Genomic DNA, 15,196 nt, shown 5'->3' on the forward strand with positions numbered 1-15,196 from the left:
AGCTATTTGTTTTTATTTAATTTAGAGGCTTGCTGTGATGCCACCATCAGGACAATTGTCTTGTGTTTCATATTGAGGACATCTGACATTTTGATCTGTCATCATCCTCATCATCACCATCATCACCCTTGCTGGGTCTCAAACACACAACCCTTGACACCAAGAACCAGCTCCTAACTCGCTGAGCTAATTGGCTGGAAGTGAGACCAGCTGTGTAGCTGCATTTGTCGACTCAGGGACTCACTGTCCAGGCAGCTGTTGTCAAGGAAGATTTCAAAAATGGTCAAAATGTCAGAAATTCTGTTACCTAAACAAAAATCTGACAATACATAAATTGCATCTTGACAGCATGGAAATGTTGGCGATTTGTTTTTAACTCTAAGTGTTTTGCTTCGTAAGAGAAAATCTGATGTTTAAAAATGCCACTCTTACATTGACTCCAGTTGTTCCCATGAGAGCAGAATTCAAAATGTTCTCAAAAATTCAGTTTTTGAGATAAAATTCCGATATTTGCCAAACTTCATCAACCATGACTCCAAAATATTCTAAATTTTTTTTCAGGAAGATTGAAAATGTATTTAGCAAGAATTTGATAGTATATGTTTACAGTACTGTTTATGGTCAAACATTTTGATGCACTTTAGGCTTAATCTTTGATAAATCAAAAATCCGAGAAACAAGTTTTGTGGAGGGCGGTCTGAAGATGCTCTCTAGCAAGTTTGGTGATAATTGAGCAAAAATTGTGGGAGGAGATAGGTTTTATAAGTTTTACAGGTTTTGAAAAAAAACTGAGTGATTGACTTCATAATTTGTAATGAGTTTAAGTGGACTAAAGTTTCAGCAGTATTGGGGCTACAGTTTGGTGAAAGTTTCAAAACTGTAGCATGTACTGTTGATTTTGTAGGTATTTTTAAATTTTTTAAATTCAAACGCTTATTGTGCCCCCCCCCCCCCCCCCCCCCCCCCCCCCCAGGAGGAATATTGACATGTCCTTGGAATTAAGTCAATCTGGCATGGGGCCGGACATTTCTGTAAAGTTTGGTGAGTTTTCGCCCTTGGGAAGTATGACTTCCTCGGAAGAAAGAAAGAAAGAAAGAAAGAACTGCTAGGAATACAATAGTGTCCTGGCAGCTTAGCTGCCCGGACCCTAAATAGTCAAAAACAGCCAATTATACCCTGGAATATCGGATTTCACAACAAACCTAAATATCCCTGACGTCCCACCTTCAAACACAGCCTCATTTGGCCATCCATGAAAAAGCTCCTTAACCTCCCACTTTTTTATAGGAATACACATTTCTTACGGGCACTGCACTAGTGAATATAATAATAATATTAATAATAATTGGTTTAATCAATGAAACGGAAACTTGAATAATTATGTGCATTGTAAGGTGGGGCCTCAGGACTCGTGTACTTGGAGCACACACTCAAGCAAGTTGGCTATTGTGGCGCCCTATACCTGTCTGGTGACAGTGTCTAGGTCAAATCAAACTCTCAATGTGTATTTTATTGTGACTGCAATTAATCAAAAAAATCTCAATCAATACATTTGTGAAGGCAGACAAATTTTGTAAAAAACGACTCGGTGCCAAAGATTCATTTTAACATGGATTTGGGGTCAAGTGGTCCGGTGTGTCTCAAACCTTTGCTCCAGGGTGAGGATGAGATGGTCTGGATGACTCTCTGCCCCTTCCAGAAAGGCCATCTCCTCCTCAAGTTTGGCTTGTAGTTTTTCCCCCTGGCAGAGCAGCTCCTGCAGGACCAAGTACTCCTCCACAGCCTCTTCCACTTGTGGCAAGACTGCCAACATCTCATCACGATTCTTAAACCAGTTGACCTGCAAGTCCAGACAGGATATGAATCACACCAAAATCCTCATGTGTGAGGGTTTTGGAACATTTGTATGTAGTGCTTTACCAATGCGTTCTTTTCTGTTAGTGTGCAGGTCCGTTGACAAAAAACAAGAATTCCTTGTACATATTCACATTCTGGGACTATAAAGCTATTATGATGAAGATCAAGTACCATTTTGTTTTGTAGGACATATTTGGTTCACACACATCTTTTACCCAGCACCAAAGATCCATATAAACCACAACCATTTTTGGGAGTTGCTTGAAAGATTTCTGTAATAGTTAGATAGTACATTCAGCTCTTCATGAAGAATTGGGTAATAAAATATAGCATGGATATTAAATCCAAACCTGTCAGGCTCCATTGGCTGGGTTTGGACAAATATTTAGACATGATTTGAGATGTGTTAGGTCATGTCATTGAAAAAAGGATATATGTATACATCTAGTGTTGCACGGTGAACCGATACTAGAAAGGTACCGCAGTACCCAGCTGTTAAAAACAATACTTTCACGTTTTATTAGTATCGGTACTTTATGAACTTTGTGCGACAGCGGGGCAGTGTGTCTGTGTGCAGCTTCTCTCTGCAAACTTTTTTCACCATCAGAGTTGCACGAGGCAGTCGGGGTAAAGCTAACTGTTTAACAGTCCGATGTGGTTCCACACATCTCTGTATGCAAATGCACTGTTCACACTGGTAACATGAACTTTACCAGAACATGCGCTGGTGTTCACAAGTATGTTGATTGACAACACCACGTATAAATGATCTTTTTTAAGTCAATCAGTACTAGTAATATAATCATAGCATGTACATTTTTGTCAATAATTTATAATATATATTGTAATTTATATCATTAGAAAATGGTCTGATTAGAGCACAGACCACCACCAGGTCTGGGTCATTTGTGTTGTACTTTAGTGCACTAATGTAGTTTGCAGTCTAATAATCCCGGGTTTGAACTTTTTCAACATGAAATGCAAATTGCAAATTTCCCCTTTGTGGGACGAATAAAGTATTATCTTATTCTATGAATTGCCAGACTTGCAGTTAATGTAATTTAGGTTCATTATTTTTATGCTGAATAAAATTGTAGTTAATGTGCTGTTAATTTTTTTCTACTACAAGCACTGAGCTTTTAATGGAAAATCAGGTTATCTAATAATCTCAGAACAAACAAGACAAATGAACAAAACAAGAAGACACTTGTCTTCTTGGATACAGAAGCTATAAAGCTCAGCAGCTTTTACAGAATATATATTTTTATTTTGACTTTTGAAGTGTTTTAATTAATAAAAAGAAATAAATCATTTCAAGTTTCACATTCTGTCAACTAATATTTTATTCAATTACTTTTGATGATGTTCTAGTTTTCCGCCGTGGTATTGTTTCAGTATCGTTACCGAGATATTTTAGGCAGGTATTGTACCGAAGTCATAATATTGGTATCGTGACAACACTATACACATCATTCTAATTCTATATGTGCGTAAAACAATGCCTTTTCACGGTAATCTTCACCGCACCAAAACACTGAGTCGCAATTTAGATGATACCCCATCTTGTCTAGTCATATTGGTGTAAAATATTGTTCAGAATGTTACAAACCTGGGCATTGCAAGTAGTTTTTAACTGGAGTCGCTTTTGGATGTAAAAAACAGAATTCCAGTTTGGGTTTAGGTTTGGCTCAGTTACTACACTCTCTGACTTGGTTGAGTTCTGACAGAAAAATGCAGCCAGAGCTGCACTCCATAATGAAATCTCCCCATCTCATTTTGTTTTATAATTTGCGCGAATTAAGGGAACTGCGCATGTATAAGATTCTCAATCCCTGCTATCACTTAGGACTGACTTAATGTTGCAATATATAAGAACTGCACTCCTGTAAAATTCATACTCCAAACACATAGGTGGCAGTACTTAATCAGACTAGCGGCTAATATTTTGACTGATTACTTGCTGACATTTTACATGCACAAAAAATCTGTACAACACAGTCAAGGAAAGAGATACAACTCAAAAAGCATTATATGGTCTCTTTAATGATTAGGGATCCTACATCTTTCATGTGTATTTAAATTTATTTAAAGATTTTTCTTTTGCTACAAATATCTGACTGGCCAAGACTTTGGGTGGTCCGGATTTGAGTTTTTTTGATCAACTTTGGGTGGTCCTGAAAGGAAGCAGGCTGCCCACAAAGTTTGATTTGCATAAATATATATATATACACATATAAAAAATTTTTTTTTACAAAAGACCAAGTAGCAGGCAACCCATGTTATGAACTTACCTTAATCTCAGCCACCCTAGAGGAGAAGAGAGAGCGTGTGATGTCTCTCTCCATCTCCCTCTTGCTCTGCTTGTTGTCAGCCTGTTGACCTCCTCCTCCATATACTGCACCAGCGAAGCCCACCTCCCCCCCAGCAGTCCAGTCGACCAGGGGATCATAGACAAAGGCCTCCAGCAGGGTCAGTAGTGTTTCTCTGCCCCGGCGCATCATCTGAACGACCTGAAAAGACACAATAGTCCTTATTCAGCAGCAACTATATGCAGGCAAACATTTTTTGTTAGAGATCAAGACTAGGGTCCTGCACACACACCTTAAAGTTGTGCCTTGCACAGGTGTAGAACTGACTTTGTAATCAAGTCTTAATAGTAATATATTCAGACAAAAGTAGTTCTGACAAAGGATTTAATTAGTCAACTGACATTTAGATGGTGCTTAAATAAATGTTTAACTTTGTAAAGTTAGACTTCAGCTGATCCTATAACAACTTTATTTGTTTTTAAACACCATCCTGTTTTTTCTTGAAGGCTTTGCAAGGTTTGTGTACTAACAAACTGAAAGTAATTCAACACCTACCTACCTAAATTGTGCATTTTCATTCAACATTAGTTACTAGCGTCCATCTGAGAAGTCACATCTTTAGATATTTGACTGATTACTTGCTACTTTGCTTACTGATTTGATACATTTTCCTCTTCAAAAGGTGGTGCCCCAAAATGAGTGCAAAGACACTGAGATTTCACTATAGCCTGGCTTTAAGCTGGTAACTCATGTTCACTCTCATGAAGTATAAGCACTAGTTATACCTAATGAGGCGTGAGCTGATTTCAGTTTTAATGTTAACATTTTGATAACCCTCCGCAACCAGTGTGGAGTACGAAGTGGCTCTGTTGAGTGGTTCTCAAGCTGCAGTGAAATTGAACAGGCACTAGTGTTGCTTAAATGCATAATTCAGTCAGTGTGTTTACATGACACTCGAGAAAACCGAATTACTGGGTTTGTCCGACTAGGATCAGATTTTTAGTCTGACTAAAATTGGACCGGATCGGATTTCTCATAGTTGGATTAAAACACCTAGATTATTAGATTGATAGTCGCATTACTCGTGCATCTATACGTTCCATCAGATCGGATTGGATTTCTGTGTTCTGCCCAGGCTCGAGATATTTTTTTCCCGGGACCGCGAGCCGGAAGTAGAAGGACGTCGGCGGTGTCTTTCCTCCGAAATAACCGCAAGCAAGAGACCCATTGTGCATCTAGTTTGTGTAATTATCATGTACACCATATACGTAATGTACAAAGATGTTGCTTTGTCTCGCTCTTCGTACGCCATCTATCTTGAATGCTTAAGCGGAGTTTGTTGTTGCTGGTGACGTAAAGAGGTGGCTTTATTACCACTAGTTGAAATGGGTAAAGCGCAACCCATCGTACCGGGGTATGACATGCTCCGGCCAAGAATTCGATTTTCTCACAGGCATGTACACTCGGACAATTGCAGCTGTCCGATTGAGTAGCATAGTCGAACTATGGCTGTAATCCGACTAAGCTGTGCATGTACACGTACTGTATGTGAATGTGATGGGGCAGAGTAGTGTGTGATATGACAGTAACCTGTTCACAGGACAGCCTGAAGATGCCCTCCACCCCAGTGACTCCCAGAGCTGTCTCAATGTTGTGCGTCATCCTGAATGGGACCTTTTCTGGCACTCGCAAACTCTTCCCTAGGGACACACAAGGAAACCATATTGTTACTGAAACTACACTGTTCAATGAGGAAAACCAAGCACAACATATTTATCAAGCATACCGTCTTCTTTTCCTGTGGGTAGCATTTTGCACAAAGCCTCTTTGATGACATGCTGCACATATTATTTTAATCAGCAGAAACAAATGAGACAGTACCTCGTAAGACAAAGCAGAGTCTACATTTTGGAGAAGGAGTAGCAGGGTTGAGTGGAACTGTGGGAGTGTCACTGCACAGTCGTTTGTGTGGGCCATGTTGTGAACATTAACCCCTGCTGATCAGTTTGCCTAAAGGGGCAGCTGCTCTGTTGCTATGCTACTAGCAATTCATTCACTGGGTTGTTCACTGGGGTCTCAACCGCTAGACCCTAAAACCCACTAAGCTCGTTCAAATGAATAGGGGGACCTGCGTCTTCTTCACAAGGTCAACTTGGTCTGGCTGCAACCTCAATGTCCATCCATCCATCTTCTTCCGCGTTATCCGAGGCCGGGTCGTGGGGGCAGCTGCCCGAGCAGGGACACCCAGACTTCCCTCTCCCCGGACTCTTCCTCCAGCTCTTCCGGAAGGATCCCAAGGCGTTCCCAGGCCGACCGAGCAACATAGTCACTCCAGCGTGTCCTGGGTCTTCCTCGGGGTCTCCTACCGGCGGGACATGCCAGGAACACCTCCCGAGGGAAGCGTCCTGGGGGCATCCAAAACAGATGCCCGAGCCACCTCTGCTGGCTCCTCTCGATGTGGAGGAGCAGCGGCTCTACTCCAAGCTACTCCCGGGTGACAGAGCTCCTCACCCTATCTCTAAGGGAGCGCCCCGCCACCCTGCGGAGGAAACTCATTTCGGCCGCTTGTATCCGGGATCTTATTCTTTCGGTAATGACCCAAAGTTCATGGCGGGGGTAGGAATGTAGATTGACCGGTAAATCGAGAGTTTTGCCTTTCCGCTCAGCTCTCTCTTCACCACGACAGACCGATACAATGACCGCATTAGCTCTCCCCCAACCCGGAGGGAGCAAGCCACCTTTTTCTGGTCGAGAGCCATGGCCTCAGACTTGGAGGTGCTGATTCTCATCCCAGCCGCTTCACATTCAGCTGCAAATGCTGGTCGAATGCTTTCTCCAAGTCCACAAAACAGACGTGGACTGGTTGGGCAAACTCCCATGAACCCTCGAGCTCCCTGCGGAGGGTATAGAGCTGGTCCAGTGTTCCACGGCCAGGACGAAAACCGCACTTTTCCTCCTGAATCCAAGGTTCGACTATCGTCCGAATACTCCTCTCCAGTACCCTGGAATAGATTTTCCCAGGGAGGCTGAGGAGTGTGATCCCCCGATAGTTGAAACACACCCTCCAGTCCCCTTTTTTGAATAGGGGGACCAACCCCCCGGTCTGCCAGTCCAGAGGCACTGTCCCTGACTGCCACAAGATGCTGACGTGTTAGACAAGACAGCCCCACAACATCCACAGACTTGAGGTACTCAGGGCGGATCTCATCCATCCCCGGTGCCTTGGCACTGAGGAGCTTCCGGACTACCTCAGTGACTTCGGCTTGAGTGATGAATGGGTCAACCTCTGAGTCCCCAGCCTCTGCTTCCTCTATGGAAGGCGTGTCAGTGGGATTGAGGAGATCCTCGAAGGATTCCTTCCACCGCCCGAAAATGTCCCCATTCGAGGTCAAGAGCTCCCCACCTCCACTGTAAACAGTGTTGGTGGAGGACTGCTCCCCCTCCGGAGGCGCCGGATGGTTTGCCAGAATTTCTTTGAGGCCGACCAGTAGTCCTCCTCCATGGCCTCCCCGAACTTTTCCCAGACCCGAGTTTTTGCTTCCGTGACCGACCATGCTGCCGAAGGCTTGGCCTGCCGGTACCCGTCAGCTGCTTCAGAGTCCACCACCGGGTTCGGGGATCGCCGCCACGACAGGCACTGGAGACCATACGGCCACAGCTCCGGACAGCCGTGTCAACAATGGAAGTGGAGGACATGGTCCATTTGGACTCAATGTCCCCAGCCTCCCTCGGGATCTGGTCAAAGCTCTCCCGGAGGTGGGAGTTAAGGACCTCCCTGACAGAGGGTTCCGCCAGACGTTCCCAGCAGACCCTCACAATACGTTTGGGTCTGCCAGGTCTGTCCAGCTTCCTCCCCTGCCAGCGGATCCAACTCACCACCAGGTGGTGATCAATTGACAGCTCAACCCCCCCACACCCGAGTGTCCAAGACATAGGGCCAGAGGTCAGATAACATGACTACAAAGTCGATCATTGACCTCCGTCCTAGGGCATCCTGGTGTCAAGTGCACATATGGACACCCTTATGCTTGAACATGGTGTTATTTTTAATTGGACTTCTGTGCTAGTCAGTTTGTCAATAACAAACCACCACTCCGGTTCAGATCAGGGAGGCCGTTTCTCCCAATCACACCCCTCCTGGTAACACTGTCGCTGCCCACGTGAGTGTTGAAGTCCCCCAGTAGAACGACGGAGTCCCCGGTTGGAGCACTCTCCAGTACCCCTCCCAGGGCCTCCAAGAAGGTCGGATACTCTGCACTGCCATCCGGCGCATAAGCCGAAACCACAGTGAGAGACCTATCCCCGAGCCGAAGGCGCAGGGACGGACCCTCTCGTTCACCAGGGTGAACTCCAACACATGGTGGCTGAGCTGGGGAGCTATAAGCAAGCCCACACCAGATTGCCGCCTCTCACCGCGGGCAACTCCAGAATAGAAGAGAGTCCAGCCCCTCTCAAGTAGTTGGGTTCCAGAGCCCAGACTGTGCATGGAGGTGAGCCCGACTATCTCTAGCCGGTACTGCTCAACCTCCCGCACTAGCTCAGCCTCTTTCCCCCCCAGCGAGGTGACATTCCATGTCCCGATGGCTAGAGTCACCGCCCGAGGATGGGGTAGTCGGGGCCCCCGCCCACGACTGCTACCCAAATCACACTGCACCGGCCCCTTCTGAACCCTCCTGCGGGTGGTGAGCCTACTGGAGGGCGGGCCCATGTGGCTCGTTCGGACTTGGACCTCAATGTCATTCTGGTTAAACTGACCAAAACAACACAAGTAAAAACTGTTAAAACTGACCTTTTTCAAAGCATACATTGTAGTCAATGTGCACCACCTCTCCAGTGGTCATGTCAATCAACACATTGTCAAGGTGACGGTCGCCGAGGCCGATTATGTATCCCACCATCGACATGACAGCAGTAGATCTGGCATACGACTGCAGCACAAAAGAAAAGAAAAAGAATATCAATCAAACAGCAAATTTCTGTTGGACGCTTGTGCAAGTTCTGGTCTTTGACTAAGTTCCACTGTTCTTTTAAAAGTGATATATGCAATTAAAAGATAATGTCAAGCTTAAAAACAAAAGTGGGGGAGAACATCATCTATCCATTTATCATTTTTCAATTGCTGAAAGCATAGTTACCTGAGTGACCCTCCACCACTCACTGGGTGTGGTGCAGGAACACCACAACTCCTTGGCCAGCAGGTTGGAAGGCGTAGCCTCCATTAACTCTTTCAGCACCTCCTTCATGACACTGAGAGGCCAGTCTCGTCGTGTCACATCGAGACTAAGCCCAACTGCTTTTAGCGCTGGCCCGATACGGCTGTAGTAGAGCTCACTAGGGCGGGGTACTGGAGGCACTGGCTGCTGCTGGAATGAGTCTTGGGCCTGATTGTAGAAAAGAGCACATCAGTTTAGCTCTGAAAAAAAAAAAAATCCAAACAAAACATGGGGTTCCAATTTGCAAGTTTTTTTTTGTTCCCATTTTCCAGTTCCCAGTTACCTTCTGACTCTGCAGCACAGCTTCCCTCTGCTGCCATCGCTTGTAGAGGCCAAATAGAGGGGTGGCTCCGTCCACCCACTGGATGAGGCCAGATCGGGTTCCCAGGGGGGTGACAGAGTAGTGGCGGGCATGGAAGTGTGGCTGCTCCTGCTGGTTGATCTTTGTGAACATGGTGTTGACAATTGATAAAAACTGCATGATGCGCTCATCCAAGTGCAAATCCTCCAGACCTGAGACACAAGATTTCAGACATCTTTGAACAGTTTGCTATTGACAGTGTTGGGAAGATTACTTTGGAAATGTAGTTGGTTACAATTACAAGTTACCCTGTTGAAAATGTAATAGTAGTGTAACTATTTCAATTACTTTCTCAAAGTAATGCAACTAATTACATTTGACTACATTATGTTTACTTTTCTTAATTTTGAATGAAATCTCTCAGCTGCTAACCATTTTCACATTTTAAGACCTATAGTGTGATAAACCTTTCAGTTCAAAGGTTTAACCATATATTATGAGTCTGACCTTAGGCCTGTACTGCGAAGGAGGCTCATTTCCTCACTAAATGGAGCGACAACAGGCTGATTTTAGCCAAGAGGAGCAGGTTGTTTTAATGGAGAGAGTATGAGTGATACAAAAAAGCCTGATCACAGCCTGAAGCAACAGTGTTGCTGCAAATATGACAAGAGGAGGCCGATTTTAATTTCTGACAGGTCTACATTGAGCTGCTATTAAATATGAAGCTTTAGAGCAACAACAACTGTTGTTTTAAACTGTGTTTTATATTGTTTTCATATATTTCACTGATCGCAATTATAAAATGCCAGTGTGTGTTTTATTGAAAGCGAGGCTGGATGTGCCTATGAAAATAGGTTACAGTGGGGTTTTTTTAGGTGCTGTAGCTACAAGCAAATCTCATGTTGTCACTGTACAAAGACCTTTTTAAATGTGAGAAAACAGTAGACCTACTCAAGATTTGCGTTTGGGCAACACATAACAGGCGAAACAATTAATTTATTCATGGCCACATTAAGTTAAATTATCTGTCCTGCTGCGAGCACACAACTTCTTTCAGTGGTGACTGACTGTATATAAAAGTAAATAGGCTATAGCCTAATAAATGGCCTCCTGACGCAAGTCGGATCAACAGCTGAGCAGCGTATCCCCTCAGCTGAACATCTGTAGGCGGAGACGCTCAGAGAGAAAGTAAACAGCAGTGGATCAGCACAATCTCTCCCTCCGTACAAATGCTCCGTTCTGATCCAGCTCCACTGGACTTTCAAAGTAAAGGTGACGCCAGCTGTAAATGAGTTAAATAGTGAAACAGCGGCGCTTTTATAGCCGATTTTATGATTAAACTCTGAACAGAACCTAGTCGGGACCGTACGGTTTGTCGGTTGAGTCGAATGGCACATGACCAGAGAGAGCCAATTACAAGCGTCAGTTTTGGAAAGAGAATGTTGATATGAAAAAAAACTAAAAACAAACATGAATCCAGGGGGGTGAAAAACTATTTGATAAATCCGAGCTTTTGCGGCGATTTTTCAAATGTAACTTAAGTTGTAATCATTCAAATTTCCAAAAGCAACTGTAATTTAATTACACATTTTCTCCCAGTAATGTAATGGATTACAATTACATAAATGTTGTAATAAAATTACGTAACGTCATTACATGTAATTCGTTACTCCCCAACACTGGCTATTGAATTGTCAATGCTTTAAGCAACACAAAGTGAATTCCATTGAATACCTCTATTGTATAGATTTGGAGGCAGAAAAACCTCCCAAAATATGTCCAAGCCTAGACAAAAAAAACAAAGCTGGCAGGTACTAATACCTAAATAATAACTCTTTTACAATCTGACTTTTATTTAACGGTATATTTTACAGCTTTCACAACTGATCATTCTTGAAAAACAACCACCCTGGAAACTGAGGTATCCTTTCGGCATACTGGCATCAGAAACTTGTAGCAGCAGCAGCTTACTAATCCTTGTCTTTATCGCCATGTAGATACATTTTTGTGGGAGCACACATCAGTTAAGACACAACTGTTTAATTGTAACCTCAGAGACTACAAACGAGCTGCTGTAGGTATGGTGTAACCCCTTTACAAAGACCCATCTATACAGTTTGAGGAAAAAATAGAATTTGCTGTAAAACTGTGATGAAACTGTACAAATGGTGACCATCACTACTCAGGACTTAATACTACCATTGAAATCAGCCGATTCTTGCGCAACCCCCCCCCCCCCCCCAAAGAACATTTTCTTACCATCTAAATATGAAACAGTATTTACGTATTTATTTCATAACCCTACTAACTGATGTAAACTGGTCTCCTACCTTTAAAAAGGTAAGGATAGTTGCGTCCATCTGAGCCCAGGAAGAAGATCTTCTTTGGCTTGGTCTTGGTGGGCAGGATGGTGATGGTGTTACCTACACTCTCTATTGTGACAGCATCTGATGCAGACACCTCGCCTGGCAGAGCCATCTCTGTTGTGGTCATAGACACCAGGCGAGGACTGATCTCATCCAAGTGAAGAAGATAGCTGGCTCGCTTCTGAGCACGCTGCTGCAAGCTCATCATGATCTGACCAACACACACACCACTTGTTCAAGCTAGCACATTTTTATTGTGTCGAATGCATGTTGACTGTATTAATTATGTATAGAAAGAATACATCTGTAAATACTCATAAGCTTACATACATGCAAATGCAGACCTGCCAACCTTGAAGAAATTTTATTAAGTTTTTTTTAACTTGCCTAGAGAAGGAAACGGGCTAACTGTGAGAGCAGCAATGCGGAAAAAAGGCGTACATGTTGGCAGGTCTGCAAATGGATCCCTGTGAAATTGATAATGATTCATATGCAGAGAAACACCCACACACAAACCTGCTTGAAGGGGAGCCAGCTGCTGGCAGGGTTGGCGGGGTTAGTTGGGTTTCTCAGTCGCTCCAGGGCAGAGACAATGGCATCACCGTAGGTCTGCTGGAACCAGTTTTCGTGTGGCGTCTCAGCTGGAGCTTCTGTTATGCTGCAGGCGTGATCCAGGGCGAAAACCACTGGACGCATCAGAGCAGAGTGCTTCTCACGCATAATGGCAATCTTTTCATCCCTGCAGCACAAAAAGAGGGTAACTGGACTTACAAGCAAGTGTAACAGGGCCAAGCACCCCAACACATTGTGACCCAAAGTGAACAAGAAGTCAAGAGTGTCACTCAATGGGGCTCGAACAGGTAATCTAACACAGGCTTGTACGCTGTACTCCAGCTTTATGTCGTAAGCTCACCTATATTGAAGCACCTATTCTGTATGACACAAATAGACTCATGAATGTACATGGCACAATCCACTCTGCATGACATGCTGGTCTTTCTGGTCTATTTTGCTCCAGAATCTCCTCTGAGTAGGAGGGCATCACAGCAACTTACAGGTTTCTTCTATATTTTATTGATTTTCTAATTGTTTTTTCATGGGAACGAATAGTATATAAGGTTGTTTTATACATTTGTATGATTGACTTTGTTCTCATCTACAGATAATCACAACAAAGGGCTGAATGGCATTTTTATAAGGTTCAGTTATTCTTTTTATTCATTTATTTTAAAATAGGATGTCATTGTTTTGTGTACACAGAGGGAAAATAAATAACATATCGGTGCATCCCTGTGCACTAGTAATACTAATAAAAAATTATGATAATAATCTCTCTATAAAAGCAAGGAATCTCTGTCTGCTGTGTGTGTGTGTGTTTCTGTGAGTCAAATATCTCTTCGGATCAGGATCACACTGACCTGAGAGTTTCAACATGGCTGCTGCGTGGTTCAGTGGTGTGCATCTAAGCATTTGCTTGGACTGCAATGATACCGTGAATAAATTATTTCATAAATGTTTTACAAATTCCGCAGAGCATTGTCCACCGGAGCCACCACAGTCACGTGCACACCAGAGCCAATCACTGCACACCGTGGCCACGTGCGCACCAGAGCCAATCACTGCAGAGCTCAAGCCCACGACATACCTGAAGAAACAAGCGGATTTATACCTGCAGCGGCGCGAGCTGGAACAGGATTTTGCCGGCGGTTCGGTCCCATTCTGTTCTGTGCATCTAAACTGACTGCTGTGGATTAATGAGATTAAACGAGTCCGGACCGAGTCTGTTCGGGTCTGAGGAGATCCGGAGACGCGCGGACCACATAGTGGAATCGGAATCTGTGGGTGTTCGTGTGTAGCTAGCCGCTAGCAGCTAGCAGCTAGCCGCTAGCTACACGGCCCACCTCCCGAGGCGATGGACCGGACGCATCGGCAAATCCAAAACCGGACCTAGGGTAAATAATGTCCGCCACGCTTTTTCGCGAACATTGCCGTCACGTTTGCTTTGTGTCTGGTGCAGGAAGAAACGGTAAAAATGGGCTTTTGTCACGAAAGTGTCCAAGCAGCAAGTTTGGTTGTTGAGGAACAGGAAGTTGTGGGAGGGAGGTAGGCGGATGATTGACAGGCAACTACGGTCGGCGTATCCACCCGTTTCCTCGGAAGCCTATGGGGGCTGCCACGACAGATAACTACTTCCGCTAGCGGTTTTCTGTTTCCGGTTGCCTTGCAACTGCATGACACACCGCTGCCACTAAGCTAGCCCTAAACAACTAGCGTTAGGTCATAAGTGCTAAATTGTTTTTAAAATGAGCTCAGGTACAACATGTGCCGTTGTTGGTTGCCACAACAATTCATGAAAATTGAAGTTTTTTTCAGAAATGTCTGGTGTAGTACATCAACAACTTAGACAAACTTTTCGTGCCCTGCGCCCTACATGACATGCTGAGGAAGGAGGAACAGAGACTAGCGCGGCTCGCGGCTTTGACACTAAAATAAATATTTGGGTTTATGAATATCATCCACAGTATTGCTGCTGCATGACTTCCCTAACCCATGTCCGAGCAGCCGCCTGTCTCCACGACTTCACTTTCCTTCAGCATTATCCACGCTGTATGTTTATCTTGATTGACACTCTGGCTGGACGCTACTGCTGCCTTCAGAAATATAAACTTGCTGTGTTTCTTCAACAGTACTTTCCCTATTTTGTTACTGTGCAGGTAGTTGTATGCTTCTGTGCTTTTGTAACTGCGTAATTCTCCGCCGTCAACACCTTCAGAAAATATAAGATAAGCATTAGCCTGACATTAGCTACATCGACATATGTCGATGTAGCTAACGTCGGGCTAATGCCGGGCTAATGCTTCATGTCATCTGCCCACTCCATGAGAACCGACAGGTGAGGCACTGTGAGAACTGTCCTCACGACTTATTTAAACATCTGTACTGTGTATCCACCTCCGATTTTTATCCATTCTTTGTGTTAAAAGCCGTTTTTTAGAGCGAGCATGACAGCTACGTTAGCGTAAACACCGAGGTCAGCCAGTTCAACCGGAAGAGCATAACCGAATACCACTTTGAACCATGGGTAAACTCACAAAGTCAGGAATAAGGTGGATAGACAGCGATATTGAGAGTTGAGAGATTTGTGACATT

At 44.1% G+C, this 15,196-nt stretch overlaps 1 protein-coding gene across 6 annotated transcripts in view; it reads right to left on the minus strand.

The window, feature by feature from the left end:
- smg1 (SMG1 nonsense mediated mRNA decay associated PI3K related kinase) overlaps window positions 1–15,196 on the minus strand; it is a 133,706-nt gene that overhangs the window by 49,005 nt on the left and 69,505 nt on the right. For all 6 annotated transcript variants that reach the window (XR_003983089.1, XM_030410385.1, XM_030410387.1 and 3 more), the window contains exons 39-46: window positions 12,563–12,785; window positions 12,011–12,257; window positions 9,663–9,892; window positions 9,302–9,547; window positions 8,956–9,094; window positions 5,757–5,866; window positions 4,149–4,367; window positions 1,647–1,840 (exon numbers count right to left, since the gene is read on the minus strand). Coding sequence is in view for 5 of the 6 variants with exons in the window: in XM_030410385.1 (XP_030266245.1) it covers window positions 1,647–1,840; window positions 4,149–4,367; window positions 5,757–5,866; window positions 8,956–9,094; window positions 9,302–9,547; window positions 9,663–9,892; window positions 12,011–12,257; window positions 12,563–12,785 (1,608 nt within the window). In the remaining variant the exon portion in view is untranslated. The remainder of the gene's footprint in view (window positions 1–1,646; window positions 1,841–4,148; window positions 4,368–5,756; window positions 5,867–8,955; window positions 9,095–9,301; window positions 9,548–9,662; window positions 9,893–12,010; window positions 12,258–12,562; window positions 12,786–15,196) is intronic.

The sequence above is a fragment of the Sparus aurata genome, chromosome 24 (genome assembly GCF_900880675.1).
Source record: "Sparus aurata chromosome 24, fSpaAur1.1, whole genome shotgun sequence".
NCBI classification, from domain to species: domain Eukaryota; kingdom Metazoa; phylum Chordata; class Actinopteri; order Spariformes; family Sparidae; genus Sparus; species Sparus aurata.